This window comes from Watersipora subatra, chromosome 1 (assembly GCF_963576615.1).
Source record: "Watersipora subatra chromosome 1, tzWatSuba1.1, whole genome shotgun sequence".
In the NCBI taxonomy this organism is placed as follows: Eukaryota; Metazoa; Bryozoa; class Gymnolaemata; order Cheilostomatida; family Watersiporidae; genus Watersipora; species Watersipora subatra.
The window spans coordinates 43803212-43818419 of NC_088708.1; the positions used below are offsets into that span (position 1 = coordinate 43803212).

At 36.9% G+C, this 15208-nt stretch overlaps 1 protein-coding gene across 1 annotated transcript; it reads right to left on the bottom strand.

The window, feature by feature from the left end:
* Positions 1–141: 141 nt before the first annotated feature.
* LOC137387949 (lamin-C-like) lies at positions 142–14795 on the bottom strand. The gene is made up of 9 exons (XM_068074469.1): positions 14670–14795; positions 12803–12963; positions 11446–11640; positions 8924–9035; positions 8657–8830; positions 2203–2328; positions 1538–1758; positions 920–1164; positions 142–197 (listed from the first exon to the last, which is right to left on the bottom strand). Exons 1-9 carry the CDS (start codon positions 14793–14795, stop codon positions 142–144), a joined length of 1416 nt encoding a protein of 471 aa, XP_067930570.1.
* Positions 14796–15208: the final 413 nt, after the last annotated feature.

Sequence of the window (15208 nt, forward strand, 5' to 3'; positions counted from 1 at the left end):
GGCCTTCTCCCAGCTGTTCCGAGGACAGGTTTCGCTGCCGTATCTTGCCCCGCTGATTTCCTACTCGCACTGCATCAGTTCAAACGTTGAAGCCTCAGATAATGAATTTCAGTAAGTAGTAGATGTTATGACTGGCTCATTTTATGAGCCAGTCGTAACATCTATGAGCCAGTCGTAGCCAGTTAGAGCATATTTCTCTAGATCATTTAGGGAAAAGTTGACATAGTGTGGTCGCTAGAAAAACCTTTCTGTTACGCTAGACTATTGTGAGATATTACTCTACTGCTAGAGTACTTCCTGCTACAGACTGCGTCTTGCTACAAATTACTTCCTGCTACAAACTACTTCTTGCTACAGACTGCCTCCTGCTACAGACTACTTCCTGTTACACACTACCTCCTGCTACTGACCACTTCCTGCTACAGACTGCTTCCTGCTCCACACTACTTCCTGCTAAAAACTACTTCCTGCTAAAAACTACTTCCGGCTACACACTACTTCCTGTTACACACTACTTTCTGCTACAGACTGCTTTCTGCTACAGACTACTTCCTGCTACAGACCGCTTTCTGCTACAGACTACTTTCTGCTACAGGCTACTTCCTGCTACAGACTACTTCCTGCTACAGACTGCTTTCTGCTACAAACCACTTTCTGCTACAGACTACTTCCTGCTACAGACTACTTCCTGCTACAGACCACTTTCTGCTACAGACTACTTCCTACTACAGACTGCTTTCTGCTACAAACCACTTTCTGCTACAGACTACTTCCTGCTACTGACTACTTCCTGCTACTGACTACTTCCTGCTACAGACCACTTTCTGCTGCACACTACTTTCTGCTACAGACCACTTTCTGCTACAGAGTGCTTCCTGCTACAGACCACTGTTACCCGAACAGTCAGTGAGTAACGTACCTGGAGCTGACTGAGCTCGGTTGTGGGTGCCGAAGGACGGACTGATCACTGAAGTTGGTGTTGGAAGACTGGCGCCAGGCAAAACAGCTGGAGCAGCAATAGGTGGGGCAGGAGAAGATGATGGTACAAAGGGATCCATAGAAAGAAGAGCTGAAGTAGCCACTGGGGCGTATGCATGACTAGGTGCCTGTCTTGTGTTTTGTCCAATGCTGTCCAATCTGTCTGGTTTGATTTCCATGCACATTCTATACAAAAAGTTAATAACCAGACTAACATATAGCTGACCCTGAACAGTATTGATAATAAAGGTTTTTCTAGAACTGTAAGCATCACAGTATCCAGCACATTGTGATATATGTATCTAACGCAATACTTGTTCGCTTTATAGCCTATCGAAACAGATCAATAGACATAATACAGTAATATAATTGAAAGTATTTAATGAGAATGATTCTGTTCACATTCTATACTTATCAGATGATTTCTGAAACTAACCAGAATTTTTTTTCAAAAGCTTATAGTTTTGTTAGCAGATATAGCAATGCTGAGACAATGGTGAATCTGTTTACATATAATTATTTAACAGATTAGCCTGAGAACCATTTTAAACATAACTACCGTTCTCTCTCTTCGTCGATCAATGCCCGCAATCCGGCGCATTCTGTTTTCAGTGGAAGATTTTGAGTTTTGACTAAATTAACTTCCGTCATTTTTTCTAGCACAGACTCCTCTAGTTCATTCAGCTTGTTGCTCAATGCTTGACTCTGTTGGTCTGCGCAGTCCTTTTCCATTATGTAATTCTCATCAGCTGCACATTTGCTGTGTTCCAAGTGTAATAGCTGGCAACAGATAAACAAAATTCCCTAAAGCTTCATCTCTAGATGGGCATAACTTACTAGAGCTGTAAATAGACATAATTTACTAGAGCTGTAAATAGACATCGACATATCTTACTTAAGCTATATATAGACATAGCTACAAGGGCTGCCAATAGACATATCTTACTAGAGTTAAATACAGATACAGAAATAACTTACTAGAGCTGTCAATAGGCATAGTCATAGCTTACTATAGCTTTACACAGACACGGGGATAGCTGCCAATAAACCCAAACAACACACAAATACCTTGCTAGAGCTTTACCTCTACATGAGCGTAACATTTTGGGGCTGTCAATAAACATAAACAAAGCTTGCTACAGCTACCCATTGATACAGATATACCTGAGTGAGCTGTAAGTTGGACATAAATCACTAGAATTAGGTTAATGTGTAATAAGTTACCTCCCCTTGTAGATTCCTTATTTTAGTGTTCAACTCTTCAATGCAGCCAACAAGGCGTCTGTTTTCAGCTGTCACAGTTTCAAATGTGTTCCTATCAGAATGAACCTGTGCCTTCAGCATGGATACCTATAAACACAGAGTTGACTGTGTGGTTCCCACTATAAACACAGAGTTGGCTGTGCAGTTCACACTATAAACACAGAGTTGACTGTATAGTTCACACTATAAACACGGAGTTCACTGTTTAGTTCACACTATAAACACAGAGTTGACTGTGTAGTTCACACTATAAACACAGAGTTGACTGTGTAGTTCACACTATAAACACAGAGTTCACTGTGTAGTTCACACTATAAACACAGAGCTGACTGTGCAGTTCACAGTATAAACACGGAGTTCACTGTGTAGTTCACACTATAAACACAGAGTTGACTGTGTAGTTCACACTATAAACACAGAGTTGACTGTGTAGTTCACACTATAAACACAGAGTTCACTGTGTAGTTCACACTATAAACACAGAGTTCACTGTGCAGTTCACACTATAAACACGGAGTTCACTGTGTAGTTCACACTATAAACACAGAATTGACTGTTTAGTTCACACTATAAACACAGAGTTCACTGTTTAGTTCACACTATAAACACAGAGTTGACTGTGTAGTTCACACTATAAACACAGAGTTCATTGTTTAGTTCACACTATAAACACAGAGTTGACTGTGTAGTTCACACTATAAACACAGAGTTGACTGTGTAGTTCACACTATAAACACAGAGTTGACTGTGTAGTTCACACTATAAACACAGAGTTCACTGTGTAGTTCACACTATAAACACAGAGTTCACTGTGTAGTTCACACTATAAACACAGAGTTGACTGTGTAGTTCACACTATAAACACAGAGTTCACTGTGCAGTTCACACTATAAACACAGAGTTCACTGTGTAGTTCACACTATAAACACAGAGTTCATTGTTTAGTTCACACTATAAACACAGAGTTGACTGTGTAGTTCACACTATAAACACAGAGTTCACTGTGCAGTTCACACTATAAACACGGAGTTCACTGTGTAGTTCACACTATAAACACAGAGTTGACTGTGTAGTTCACACTATAAACACAGAGTTCACTGTGCAGTTCACACTATAAACACAGAGTTCACTGTTTAGTTCACACTATAAACACAGAGTTCACTGTGTAGTTCACACTATAAACACAGAGTTGACTGTGTAGTTCACACTATAAACACAGAGTTGACTGTGTAGTTCACACTATAAACACGGAGTTCACTGTTTAGTTCACACTATAAACACAGAGTTGGCTGTGCAGTTCACACTATAAACACAGAGTTGACTGTATAGTTCACACTATAAACACGGAGTTCACTGTGTAGTTCACACTATAAACACAGAGTTGATTGTGTAGTTCACACTATAAACACAGAGTTCACTGTGTAGTTCACACTATAAACACAGAGTTGACTGTGTAGTTCACACTATAAACACAGAGTTGACTGTGTAGTTCACACTATAAACACAGAGTTCACTGTGCAGTTCACACTATAAACACAGAGTTCACTGTATAGTTCACACTATAAACACAGAGTTCACTGTGTAGTTCACACTATAAACACAGAGTTGGCTGTGTAGTTCACACTATAAACACAGAGTTGACTGTGTAGTTCACACTATAAACACAGAGTTCACTGTGTAGTTCACACTATAAACACAGAGTTCACTGTGTAGTTCACACTATAAACACAGAGTTGACTGTGTAGTTCACACTATAAACACAGAGTTCACTGTGCAGTTCACACTATAAACACAGAGTTCACTGTGTAGTTCACACTATAAACACAGAGTTCATTGTTTAGTTCACACTATAAACACAGAGTTGACTGTGTAGTTCACACTATAAACACAGAGTTCACTGTGCAGTTCACACTATAAACACGGAGTTCACTGTGTAGTTCACACTATAAACACAGAGTTGACTGTGTAGTTCACACTATAAACACGGAGTTCACTGTGTAGTTCACACTATAAACACAGAGTTGACTGTGTAGTTCACACTATAAACACAGAGTTGACTGTGTAGTTCACACTATAAACACGGAGTTCACTGTTTAGTTCACACTATAAACACAGAGTTCACTGTGTAGTTCACACTATAAACACAGAGTTGACTGTGTAGTTCACACTATAAACACAGAGTTGACTGTGTAGTTCACACTATAAACACAGAGTTGACTGTATAGTTCACACTATAAACACGGAGTTCACTGTTTAGTTCACACTATAAACACAGAGTTGACTGTGTAGTTCACACTATAAACACAGAGTTGACTGTGTAGTTCACACTATAAACACAGAGTTGACTGTGTAGTTCACACTATAAACACAGAGTTGGCTGTGCAGTTCACACTATAAACACAGAGTTGACTGTATAGTTCACACTATAAACACGGAGTTCACTGTGTAGTTCACACTATAAACACAGAGTTGACTGTGTAGTTCACACTATAAACACAGAGTTCACTGTGCAGTTCACACTATAAACACAGAGTTGACTGTGTAGTTCACACTATAAACACAGAGTTGACTGTATAGTTCACACTATAAACACGGAGTTCACTGTTTAGTTCACACTATAAACACAGAGTTGGCTGTGCAGTTCACACTATAAACACAGAGTTGACTGTATAGTTCACACTATAAACACAGAGTTGACTGTGCAGTTCACACTATAAACACAGAGTTGACTGTATAGTTCACACTACAAACACAGAGTTGACTGTATAGTTCACACTATAAACACGGAGTTCACTGTTTAGTTCACACTATAAACACAGAGTTCACTGTGTAGTTCACACTATAAACACAGAGTTGACTGTGTAGTTCACACTATAAACACAGAGTTGACTGTGTAGTTCACACTATAAACACAGAGTTCACTGTGTAGTTCACACTATAAACACAGAGTTCACTGTTTAGTTCACACTATAAACACAGAGTTCACTGTGTAGTTCACACTATAAACACAGAGTTGACTGTGTAGTTCACACTATAAACACAGAGTTCACTGTGTAGTTCACACTATAAACACAGAGTTCACTGTTTAGTTCACACTATAAACACAGAGTTCACTGTGTAGTTCACACTATAAACACAGAGTTGACTGTGTAGTTCACACTATAAACACAGAGTTGACTGTGTAGTTCACACTATAAACACAGAGTTGACTGTGTAGTTCACACTATAAACACAGAGTTCACTGTGCAGTTCACACTATAAACACAGAGTTCACTGTGTAGTTCACACTATAAACACAGAGTTGACTGTATAGTTCACACTATAAACACGGAGTTCACTGTGTAGTTCACACTATAAACACAGAGTTGACTGTATAGTTCACACTATAAACACGGAGTTCACTGTTTAGTTCACACTATAAACACAGAGTTGACTGTGTAGTTCACACTATAAACACAGAGTTGACTGTGTAGTTCACACTATAAACACAGAGTTGACTGTATAGTTCACACTATAAACACGGAGTTCACTGTTTAGTTCACACTATAAACACGGAGTTCACTGTTTAGTTCACACTATAAACACAGAGTTGGCTGTGCAGTTCACACTATAAACACAGAGTTGACTGTATAGTTCACACTATAAACACGGAGTTCACTGTTTAGTTCACACTATAAACACAGAGTTCACTGTGTAGTTCACACTATAAACACAGAGTTGACTGTGTAGTTCACACTATAAACACAGAGTTCACTGTGTAGTTCACACTATAAACACAGAGTTGACTGTATAGTTCACACTATAAACACGGAGTTCACTGTGTAGTTCACACTATAAACACAGAGTTCACTGTGCAGTTCACACTATAAACACGGAGTTCACTGTGTAGTTCACACTATAAACACAGAGTTGACTGTGTAGTTCACACTATAAACACAGAGTTCACTGTGTAGTTCACACTATAAACACAGAGTTCACTGTTTAGTTCACACTATAAACACAGAGTTGACTGTGTAGTTCACACTATAAACACAGAGTTCACTGTGCAGTTCACACTATAAACACAGAGTTCACTGTATAGTTCACACTATAAACACGGAGTTCACTGTGCAGTTCACACTATAAACACGGAGTTCACTGTGTAGTTCACACTATAAACACAGAGTTGACTGTGTAGTTCACACTATAAACACAGAGTTGACTGTGTAGTTCACACTATAAACACAGAGTTCACTGTTTAGTTCACACTATAAACACAGAGTTGACTGTGTAGTTCACACTATAAACACAGAGTTCACTGTGCAGTTCACACTATAAACACGGAGTTCACTGTGTAGTTCACACTATAAACACAGAGTTGACTGTGTAGTTCACACTATAAACACAGAGTTCACTGTGTAGTTCACACTATAAACACAGAGTTGACTGTGTAGTTCACACTATAAACACAGAGTTCACTGTGTAGTTCACACTATAAACACAGAGTTCACTGTTTAGTTCACACTATAAACACAGAGTTGACTGTGTAGTTCACACTATAAACACAGAGTTGACTGTGTAGTTCACACTATAAACACAGAGTTCACTGTGTAGTTCACACTATAAACACAGAGTTCACTGTTTAGTTCACACTATAAACACAGAGTTGACTGTGTAGTTCACACTATAAACACAGAGTTCACTGTGCAGTTCACACTATAAACACAGAGTTCACTGTGTAGTTCACACTATAAACACAGAGTTGACTGTGTAGTTCACACTATAAACACAGAGTTGACTGTGTAGTTCACACTATAAACACAGAGTTCACTGTTTAGTTCACACTATAAACACAGAGTTGACTGTATAGTTCACACTATAAACACGGAGTTCACTGTGTAGTTCACACTATAAACACAGAGTTCACTGTGCAGTTCACACTATAAACACGGAGTTCACTGTGTAGTTCACACTATAAACACAGAGTTGACTGTGTAGTTCACACTATAAACACAGAGTTCACTGTGTAGTTCACACTATAAACACAGAGTTCACTGTTTAGTTCACACTATAAACACAGAGTTGACTGTGTAGTTCACACTATAAACACAGAGTTCACTGTGCAGTTCACACTATAAACACAGAGTTCACTGTATAGTTCACACTATAAACACGGAGTTCACTGTGCAGTTCACACTATAAACACGGAGTTCACTGTGTAGTTCACACTATAAACACAGAGTTGACTGTGTAGTTCACACTATAAACACAGAGTTGACTGTGTAGTTCACACTATAAACACAGAGTTCACTGTGTAGTTCACACTATAAACACAGAGTTGACTGTATAGTTCACACTATAAACACGGAGTTCACTGTGTAGTTCACACTATAAACACAGAGTTGACTGTGTAGTTCACACTATAAACACAGAGTTGACTGTGTAGTTCACACTATAAACACAGAGTTGACTGTGTAGTTCACACTATAAACACAGAGTTCACTGTGCAGTTCACACTATAAACACGGAGTTCACTGTGTAGTTCACACTATAAACACAGAGTTGACTGTGTAGTTCACACTATAAACACAGAGTTGACTGTGTAGTTCACACTATAAACACAGAGTTCACTGTGTAGTTCACACTATAAACACAGAGTTCACTGTTTAGTTCACACTATAAACACAGAGTTGACTGTGTAGTTCACACTATAAACACAGAGTTCACTGTGCAGTTCACACTATAAACACGGAGTTCACTGTGTAGTTCACACTATAAACACAGAGTTGACTGTGTAGTTCACACTATAAACACAGAGTTCACTGTGCAGTTCACACTATAAACACAGAGTTGAATGTGTAGTTCACACTATAAACACAGAGTTCACTGTATAGTTCACACTATAAACACAGAGTTGACTGTGTAGTTCACACTATAAACACAGAGTTCACTGTATAGTTCACACTATAAACACAGAGTTCACTGTGTAGTTCACACTACAGATGCCAAAACTAACCAACACTCTCTTGATTTCAATAAGGAAATGTGTAATCTACAAAAAGGTGAGCAGATAATAACAGTGCATGTATATAGCTTAAGGTACCAACAAAACCTGTCAAATAGTGTTGGAGTACAGCTATTCAACACACATCTTCTTAGAAACAAATAGCTTTCTGTCACGTGGATCCGTTACACAAAACCTTTGCCAAATAACTAGTCTGGGACAGACCTTCTGCGACATAAACATGTCACAAAAACTTTCGGTCATTTAAACTTCCTGTGACATGGACCTTGCATAACAATGTTACAACTAAATCAGCATTTAGTTGTCAGCCTATGAGTAGAGCCAACACTACTGATGATATGATTCGCAGCAAGTAAATGGCTAGTCTTACGCTTGCTCAGTCCTGCCGCTGGTCAGCAAGTCTGTACTAACCTCTCTGTCGAATGAGACCTCAGCGCTACGCTTGTATGCGGAGAGATCCTTCTGCGCTGCTTCCTTTATTGAAGCGAGCATAAGTGCCACGTGCTCATCTTGTTTGAATGTGTCCATATGCCTCACCCTCTCTTCTAAACTCAATATTGTGCTCGAAGATGATGAAAGCCGGTTCTGAAGAAGAGTTGGAGTTTCACAAGAAGACTTCAAACTGTCACTAGTAAGCAAAAACGATCGGAAAGCTTCCAAGAACAAGTAAAGACTTACCTGCAAGTCTGTAATCTGTTGCTCTGCGACTTGCTTTTGAAATTCTGATTGGTGCTGTAGTTGCCGAATTTTGTCTCCTGTCACTTGATTCTCTGATATCTCTTTTTCTAGTCTGTAGATATTAAGAAAATAGGAAATTTGTATCATCATTAAATGTTATCAGCTTTGAAGACATAAATCCTTAATCCTATATATATAAATCTCAGTTTGTCTTTTTGTTAAACCCTGTGTCCAGTTATAGTAATTAAAATCTAGCAATGATAAATCCGCACAGCCACTGGATTTGATCTCAGAACCTCCAGATCTAGAGGCGGCAAACTTAATAATTAAGCTACACGGAATACAATGGCTTCATTGGGCAAATAGTCATTACATTGGTTACGATATCCATGCTTAAAGCGCTTGTTTCTAGTTAATAACTAGCACTGTTGACTGTTACGTGTAATGAATGTTAAGCTGGCCCAAAATGTGGGTATTGTTTTAGAAAAGATTATAGTAAAGATCTAACTTTCCAGGTAAGTTACTCAAATTCATTAGGTAATTATTCTATTATCTGTGCAATGCCAGACATTCGGCTAGTAAACACATAACTATAACATCAATTCGGCTAGCATAGACTGTTTTTAACAAATATAATATTTGAAGAGAATAAAAGATAACTTAAGATAACATAACTCCGTGTAAAAGCTATGAGGATATAACCCCTAAATCTAGATGAAGCTCTTGTAAAATGTGATAAGTTTAATTCATCCTGATTGTTGTTTAAAGCTCTACGAAATGCACTACTGATCTTGCCATGGTGAATGTAAAAACAGAGATGCTCATGTGAAAATAAACTAGCTGATACAGATAGCACTAATGACCTTTTAGTAGCTTTATCAACAAGTTAGTCTGTAATAGAATACAAATAGTGGTAGCAAAATATATATATTAACTGAGCAAACAACGGAAAGGAGTTGTCTGCTTAATTTAATTTTGTAATACTAGGAAATAAAAATGTCCCACTGTTTCCTGGCTTGCTATTGGTTGCAGTAATTTTTGCTACTCTAAATGGAAAATACTACAAATATTAATTATATCCGGACTAAAATAAAAAAATTGTCAACCGAGTGGATCAGCAATAAATAAAATAATAATGTAATAAGAATAGAATTACGTGTAATTACATAGTTACTTATATCTGAATGGTAAAAACCTGCAGCTACGATATTTTCTGGTATGATAGATTAATAAAGTATTACTGTAATTAATAGTAGATTTGTGAAAAGTATCGCAAAGGTTTAGATTTATTTAAGAAAAAATCAGCAAATACTATACCAGATAATCTAATCTCAATATAGGTGCCAACACTGGTACCAAAATTGAGGCAAGTGTATTAATAAATAGGGCTTTGTCATTGTGTGTCTGCTAGTCAGTGTAAACGTATGCGTTTACACAATTTTAGCCGATTTCGCTTAAACTTCACAAGCCTATACTTTCTGCATTCCACCAGGTCGCTAAAAGTATTTGGTTTCAAAACTTGGTCTGGTTTCTGAGAACCAGCCTCTTGAACCCCCAACCACAGGCTATCTGATTGAAACTGAAAGAAATCCTATGCATTGCCAGGCTTACTACTAGTCTCTACTCAATCTACTAAAGGCTGGTTCACATTATATTGCCATATCTCGGAGTTGATGCCACAATACTTCGGTGATCATCAATGATTACAATGTTCACACTATTGCAAACCCATCTGCTTAGGCATCACTAAATACCCTATAGCGTAGTGTTCTCATTTTTCTTTTTAAATTTTCGCGAAGGAACCTCTTTGTTTTCGCGTGACTGAAATCAAATACTAGTCCTGCAGCAACGGTTAGAAGTGGAAATAAATAAATCACGCTATCGGCGACCGCGAATTACCATGTCCGAAATGGTTCACATTTGAAAGGCGGCCGTCGATGATTGACGAATGATCGGGAAAGTTTGACAGCTGCAAACTCTCCCAACGTGTCCGCACTGCTTCGTCGATGTCATCGGTTTATGGTTCACATAATCGACGATAAACGCCGAAAGGAAAACGCTGATAAACGGCAATATAGGGTGAACCAGCCTTAAGATCTGATTAGGAGGATAACAATACTTCTCTCGCCGTCATTAACATGGTAGGTTATTCCTTTGAGTCGCTTGCTTATAACCATGAGTTTAGCATCTTACAGACTCATTCTATTTACCATAACTGGGTCATTAACTCTCCGTATACATCAAGTACATAACTCTGAGGTTAAACGCTTAGAGTGGCTGAAGGCATCCACAGCATTGGAAAGTAGCACAATGAATAATGACGAAACAACTTTGTATCGTAATTTGGCACAGATATCCCTTGATTGGTTATGGTGATATCATAAAGAGGGTAGAATCCAAAATTTTCAAATGGTTTGAATTGAAATCTGCTGGCAGATGATGCAGACTATCCATGTTAAAATAGTTGCAAATAATTAACCCATATGGAAATAACTTGCATACGAATTGGGATTGTATATTACTTTTCCTTTAGCCGTTCTTTTTCATGAAGAGCTTTTGAGAGTTGTCCCTCGCTGGTGACTATCTCAGGAGGGCTGGAAGACTGCTCTTTAGCGAATTTTAGCTTAGAAAGTTCTTCAGTTTTAGTAGAGACTGCCTCTCTTAACTCAAAACAGCCAGCCTCCAGCTTCCTGTTATTTCTTACTGCTTCATCCGCTCTACAGAATATATTTAACATCTTGTTTTGTATTCATCATAGACATACTCAACTGACCACATATCTATTAGTAGTGAAGCATGTATTATAAAGTGGGTATTTTCTATATCCTACAAAATGAGCTATCAGCTTTATTGAGATGTTTACGATAACATCTGTTTTGTGAGGCATCGTTGCATTGATGATGTATGTAACCATAAAATGTAATCAATAATATATATATATATATCATAATAATAACACCGATCATAATATTAACATCGACCATAATAATACTATTGATTGTGATAATAATATGTACCTAGTGTCTTTTCTAACATGTAAGGTCTTTAACCGGAATAGCTTCTCCATTAGTTAGATCAGCTGAGACAGCAGCCTCTTCAGTGACAGCACTGACATACACTGGGGTTCAGTGAATAGGACAATGATATTAATGTTTTAACATCTTAAACACCGAGTAATGAGACAAAATTAAAATAAGTTTAAAACTGTTTGTTATTTAGGATATCATCAAGTTCACTGTAAAACTGTCAACACTTATAGGCGTCAAAACCTTTGTTATTGTAGTAGAGAGGATACCAGCCACAGAGTATATAGGCTTTTACTTGTAAAAACATCCTACCAGTTGCTAAGAATATTAATAACGTAGCAAGCAAACCTTTTTTCAAGAAGGAATCACGTTTTTATAATCAAAAGACTTACATATATGTATTCATGCATTTATTGAAGTTGGCCATATACTTCTTACAGCTAGAATCTGCAGTTTATATTTAACAATAAAGAACTTTTAACGTCCGGATAAACAAGAAGAACCTCAAAAGGATTGATGATGTTTTTTGCAATTCTCAGAAACTCAATCAAGCCTGTGAACCACAAGATCTGTTTCAACAATAATGTTTTTCCTGCTAGGATAAAAGTGTTGATTGTGCATTCTTAAAATAGAGTCCAGCACATTTTTATGGAGTTGTGTAAATACAAGTTGTTCAATATTTAAAAAAAAATTTTCTCTTCTTTTAGCTAGGAAAGTTTTATGCATTTACTTGCATTTCTCAGAATGTAGAATTCAGCATGAAAAAATATGAAACTAAGATTGAGAAAACAAGATAACTATTCTTTAAAATTATTTTCCGCCACTTATTTGTAATACTTTATGAAATATTCACCTAAGTTTCAAATCCTCAGAAGATTTAAAAAATTCCTCATGCAGATATTCTTGTCGAATAACCGAGCTCGATTCTTTCTCTATTTCTGTTCGAAGTCTTTTTACTTCCTGTCCATACATGTGTTTCAGGTTTGTCATCTCTTGTTCGAGTGCAGCAGCAGACTAAAGCCAAAAAGCAGACAAAGAGCTATTTATAATTGCTACTCAGATATAAGCATATCATGTGGCTGTTATCTACTTCAGCATATTGTTTTATGCGCAAATGGTGGCAGAACTATTGGGATAATAAGGATGGCTTTAGGCTGTCAACATTAAGAAGACAACTCCTTGCTATAAAGCAACATCAATCCAATGACACCATGAGAGCTTTTGCTTTACAAGGAATAAAAATGGAGCACTTTATATATTTTCAATAGATAAAACTCATTATAATACATATTCATTTATATTATAATATATATATTTTATAATATTTGTTATATATTAAACATTTTATATTCTTAATATAAACTTCAACATAGAAGTGCTAAAAAGAACTTAGTTTCCCAAGATCATAAGATGTTGTAACCATTTTTTATTAAACTTAAAATAATATTATTCAAGTATATAAAATAATACATATATATACTATTATATTCATTATGACCAAAACATTATTATTTGCTGTTGTTTCTTTTTGCTTATGTTTAACTGATTGGCTTTTTTAAACATTAGAATCAAAATTTCTCTATGATTCTATGGTACTATTTCATTCAAAAGTTGACACAAACTGAGGCCTAAAGAGAAAATGGAGTGCCGTGTATTTATTTTATTGTACTTAATTTCTAACAAAGTTTGATATGTTTTAAAAAAATGTTTTTGATAACCTCATTGCCTATGGCATGCTGCTTCAGCTTAAGATCTGCAATCTATATTCAAAAAAGATCTATCACATTTTAAAATGTTTACATCACATTTTGTGTTGTTTTGTAGTGACAAATATTTTGATTTATGTTCAATGTCTATTGAATTAGCGCAGCCTAGGTTATATAAACTAACATTATTTGATTTATGTCTGACTCGTGGTGCTGAAGCTCCTAACAGAGAGGCGTTACCTGCATCTCTACAACGTTATCCGCATTTGTCCAAAGTAACAAATGTAGATAAAATTAATAAAATATTATTCTGCCATCCAGCTACACACAACGATAATAACAGCTCTCTAGACTGAAATATAATGGAAAAATTATATTTTTATATTCTACTATAATTATATTTATGAGAGCCTTTGGCTCTACACAATGCCTCATGTTGCAGGTATGAATAAGCTTGCTAGTTGCTAACCACCAATCTGTCGCGACAAAGTTACAACAAGAGGACCCAGCAGAAAAACTGCTTGGCGCATATATTTCTAAATAAGAGTTCAGTGGGTAAACCATTTCACTTCATATTAGAAGGCCTGATTCTATAGCAGTGTTCGTATATCAATATGTCAACACGCCAACAATGAAGAAAGAGGCAACTTAATGGTATTATCTAGTATTGCAACAGGTTGTGTGGGAATAAATAAAGATATGGAAGATAAATTCTTGCAAATATATTTCCTGTGAGGAAGCATGAAAAAAGGTGAGCAGTAATAACACAGCACAAGCTTCAACAACCATTAGAGATACCAGATCCTTTCCAATGATCTAATGCTATTTTACGATAACTTCATCATTACACAGAGGATGTTGTCTCTTTAGAAATCGTTTTACGCGGAAGTGTTGTGCGCTGGCAACAATGGCGCAAAGTATTGGGCAATGAAACAATTACCCGCTATCGAGGCTATGACAGAAGTTGCAAGCAAGTTTCAGCTACACCGATTCAAGAATATTGCAGTATTGTACCTTGTTGAAGTTTAAAGTATCCAAGTATCTTCTTCCAGTTCGGATATCTTTCATCTTAGACATGTACTCCTGGAGAGTCCAGCTAGGGCTTTGAACCGACTCGACTTCACCCGAGAGCATCGCCATAGTGTGAAACTGCCTAAATAGCAAATTACAACACTTGTCGTCACTTGTCGTCACTTGTCGTCACCTATGAAAGCAGGGACTGAAGATAATTTATAGAGTGGGTACATAGTATTTTTAAAGAATGCACGGTATGCTCATAGCTCAATGACTTGAATATTTTAGTTAAAATTTTTACATCTGCACAAATTTGGTTATGCTCAAATTATGTTCTCACAGAAATAACCCCAGTATTTTGGTATATCAACCTACATAGTAAACATGCAAAACGAAACTAAAATTTGATTATAAATTACAAAAACTAAAATTTTAAAGTCATAAGTTGAAAAGTTTCGTAAGTTTTACAAAGCTTCAACAATGCCAGCTGGACGTTAATGAGTCTTTTATGAATGTGAACCAGTCACCGCTCAGCTTAT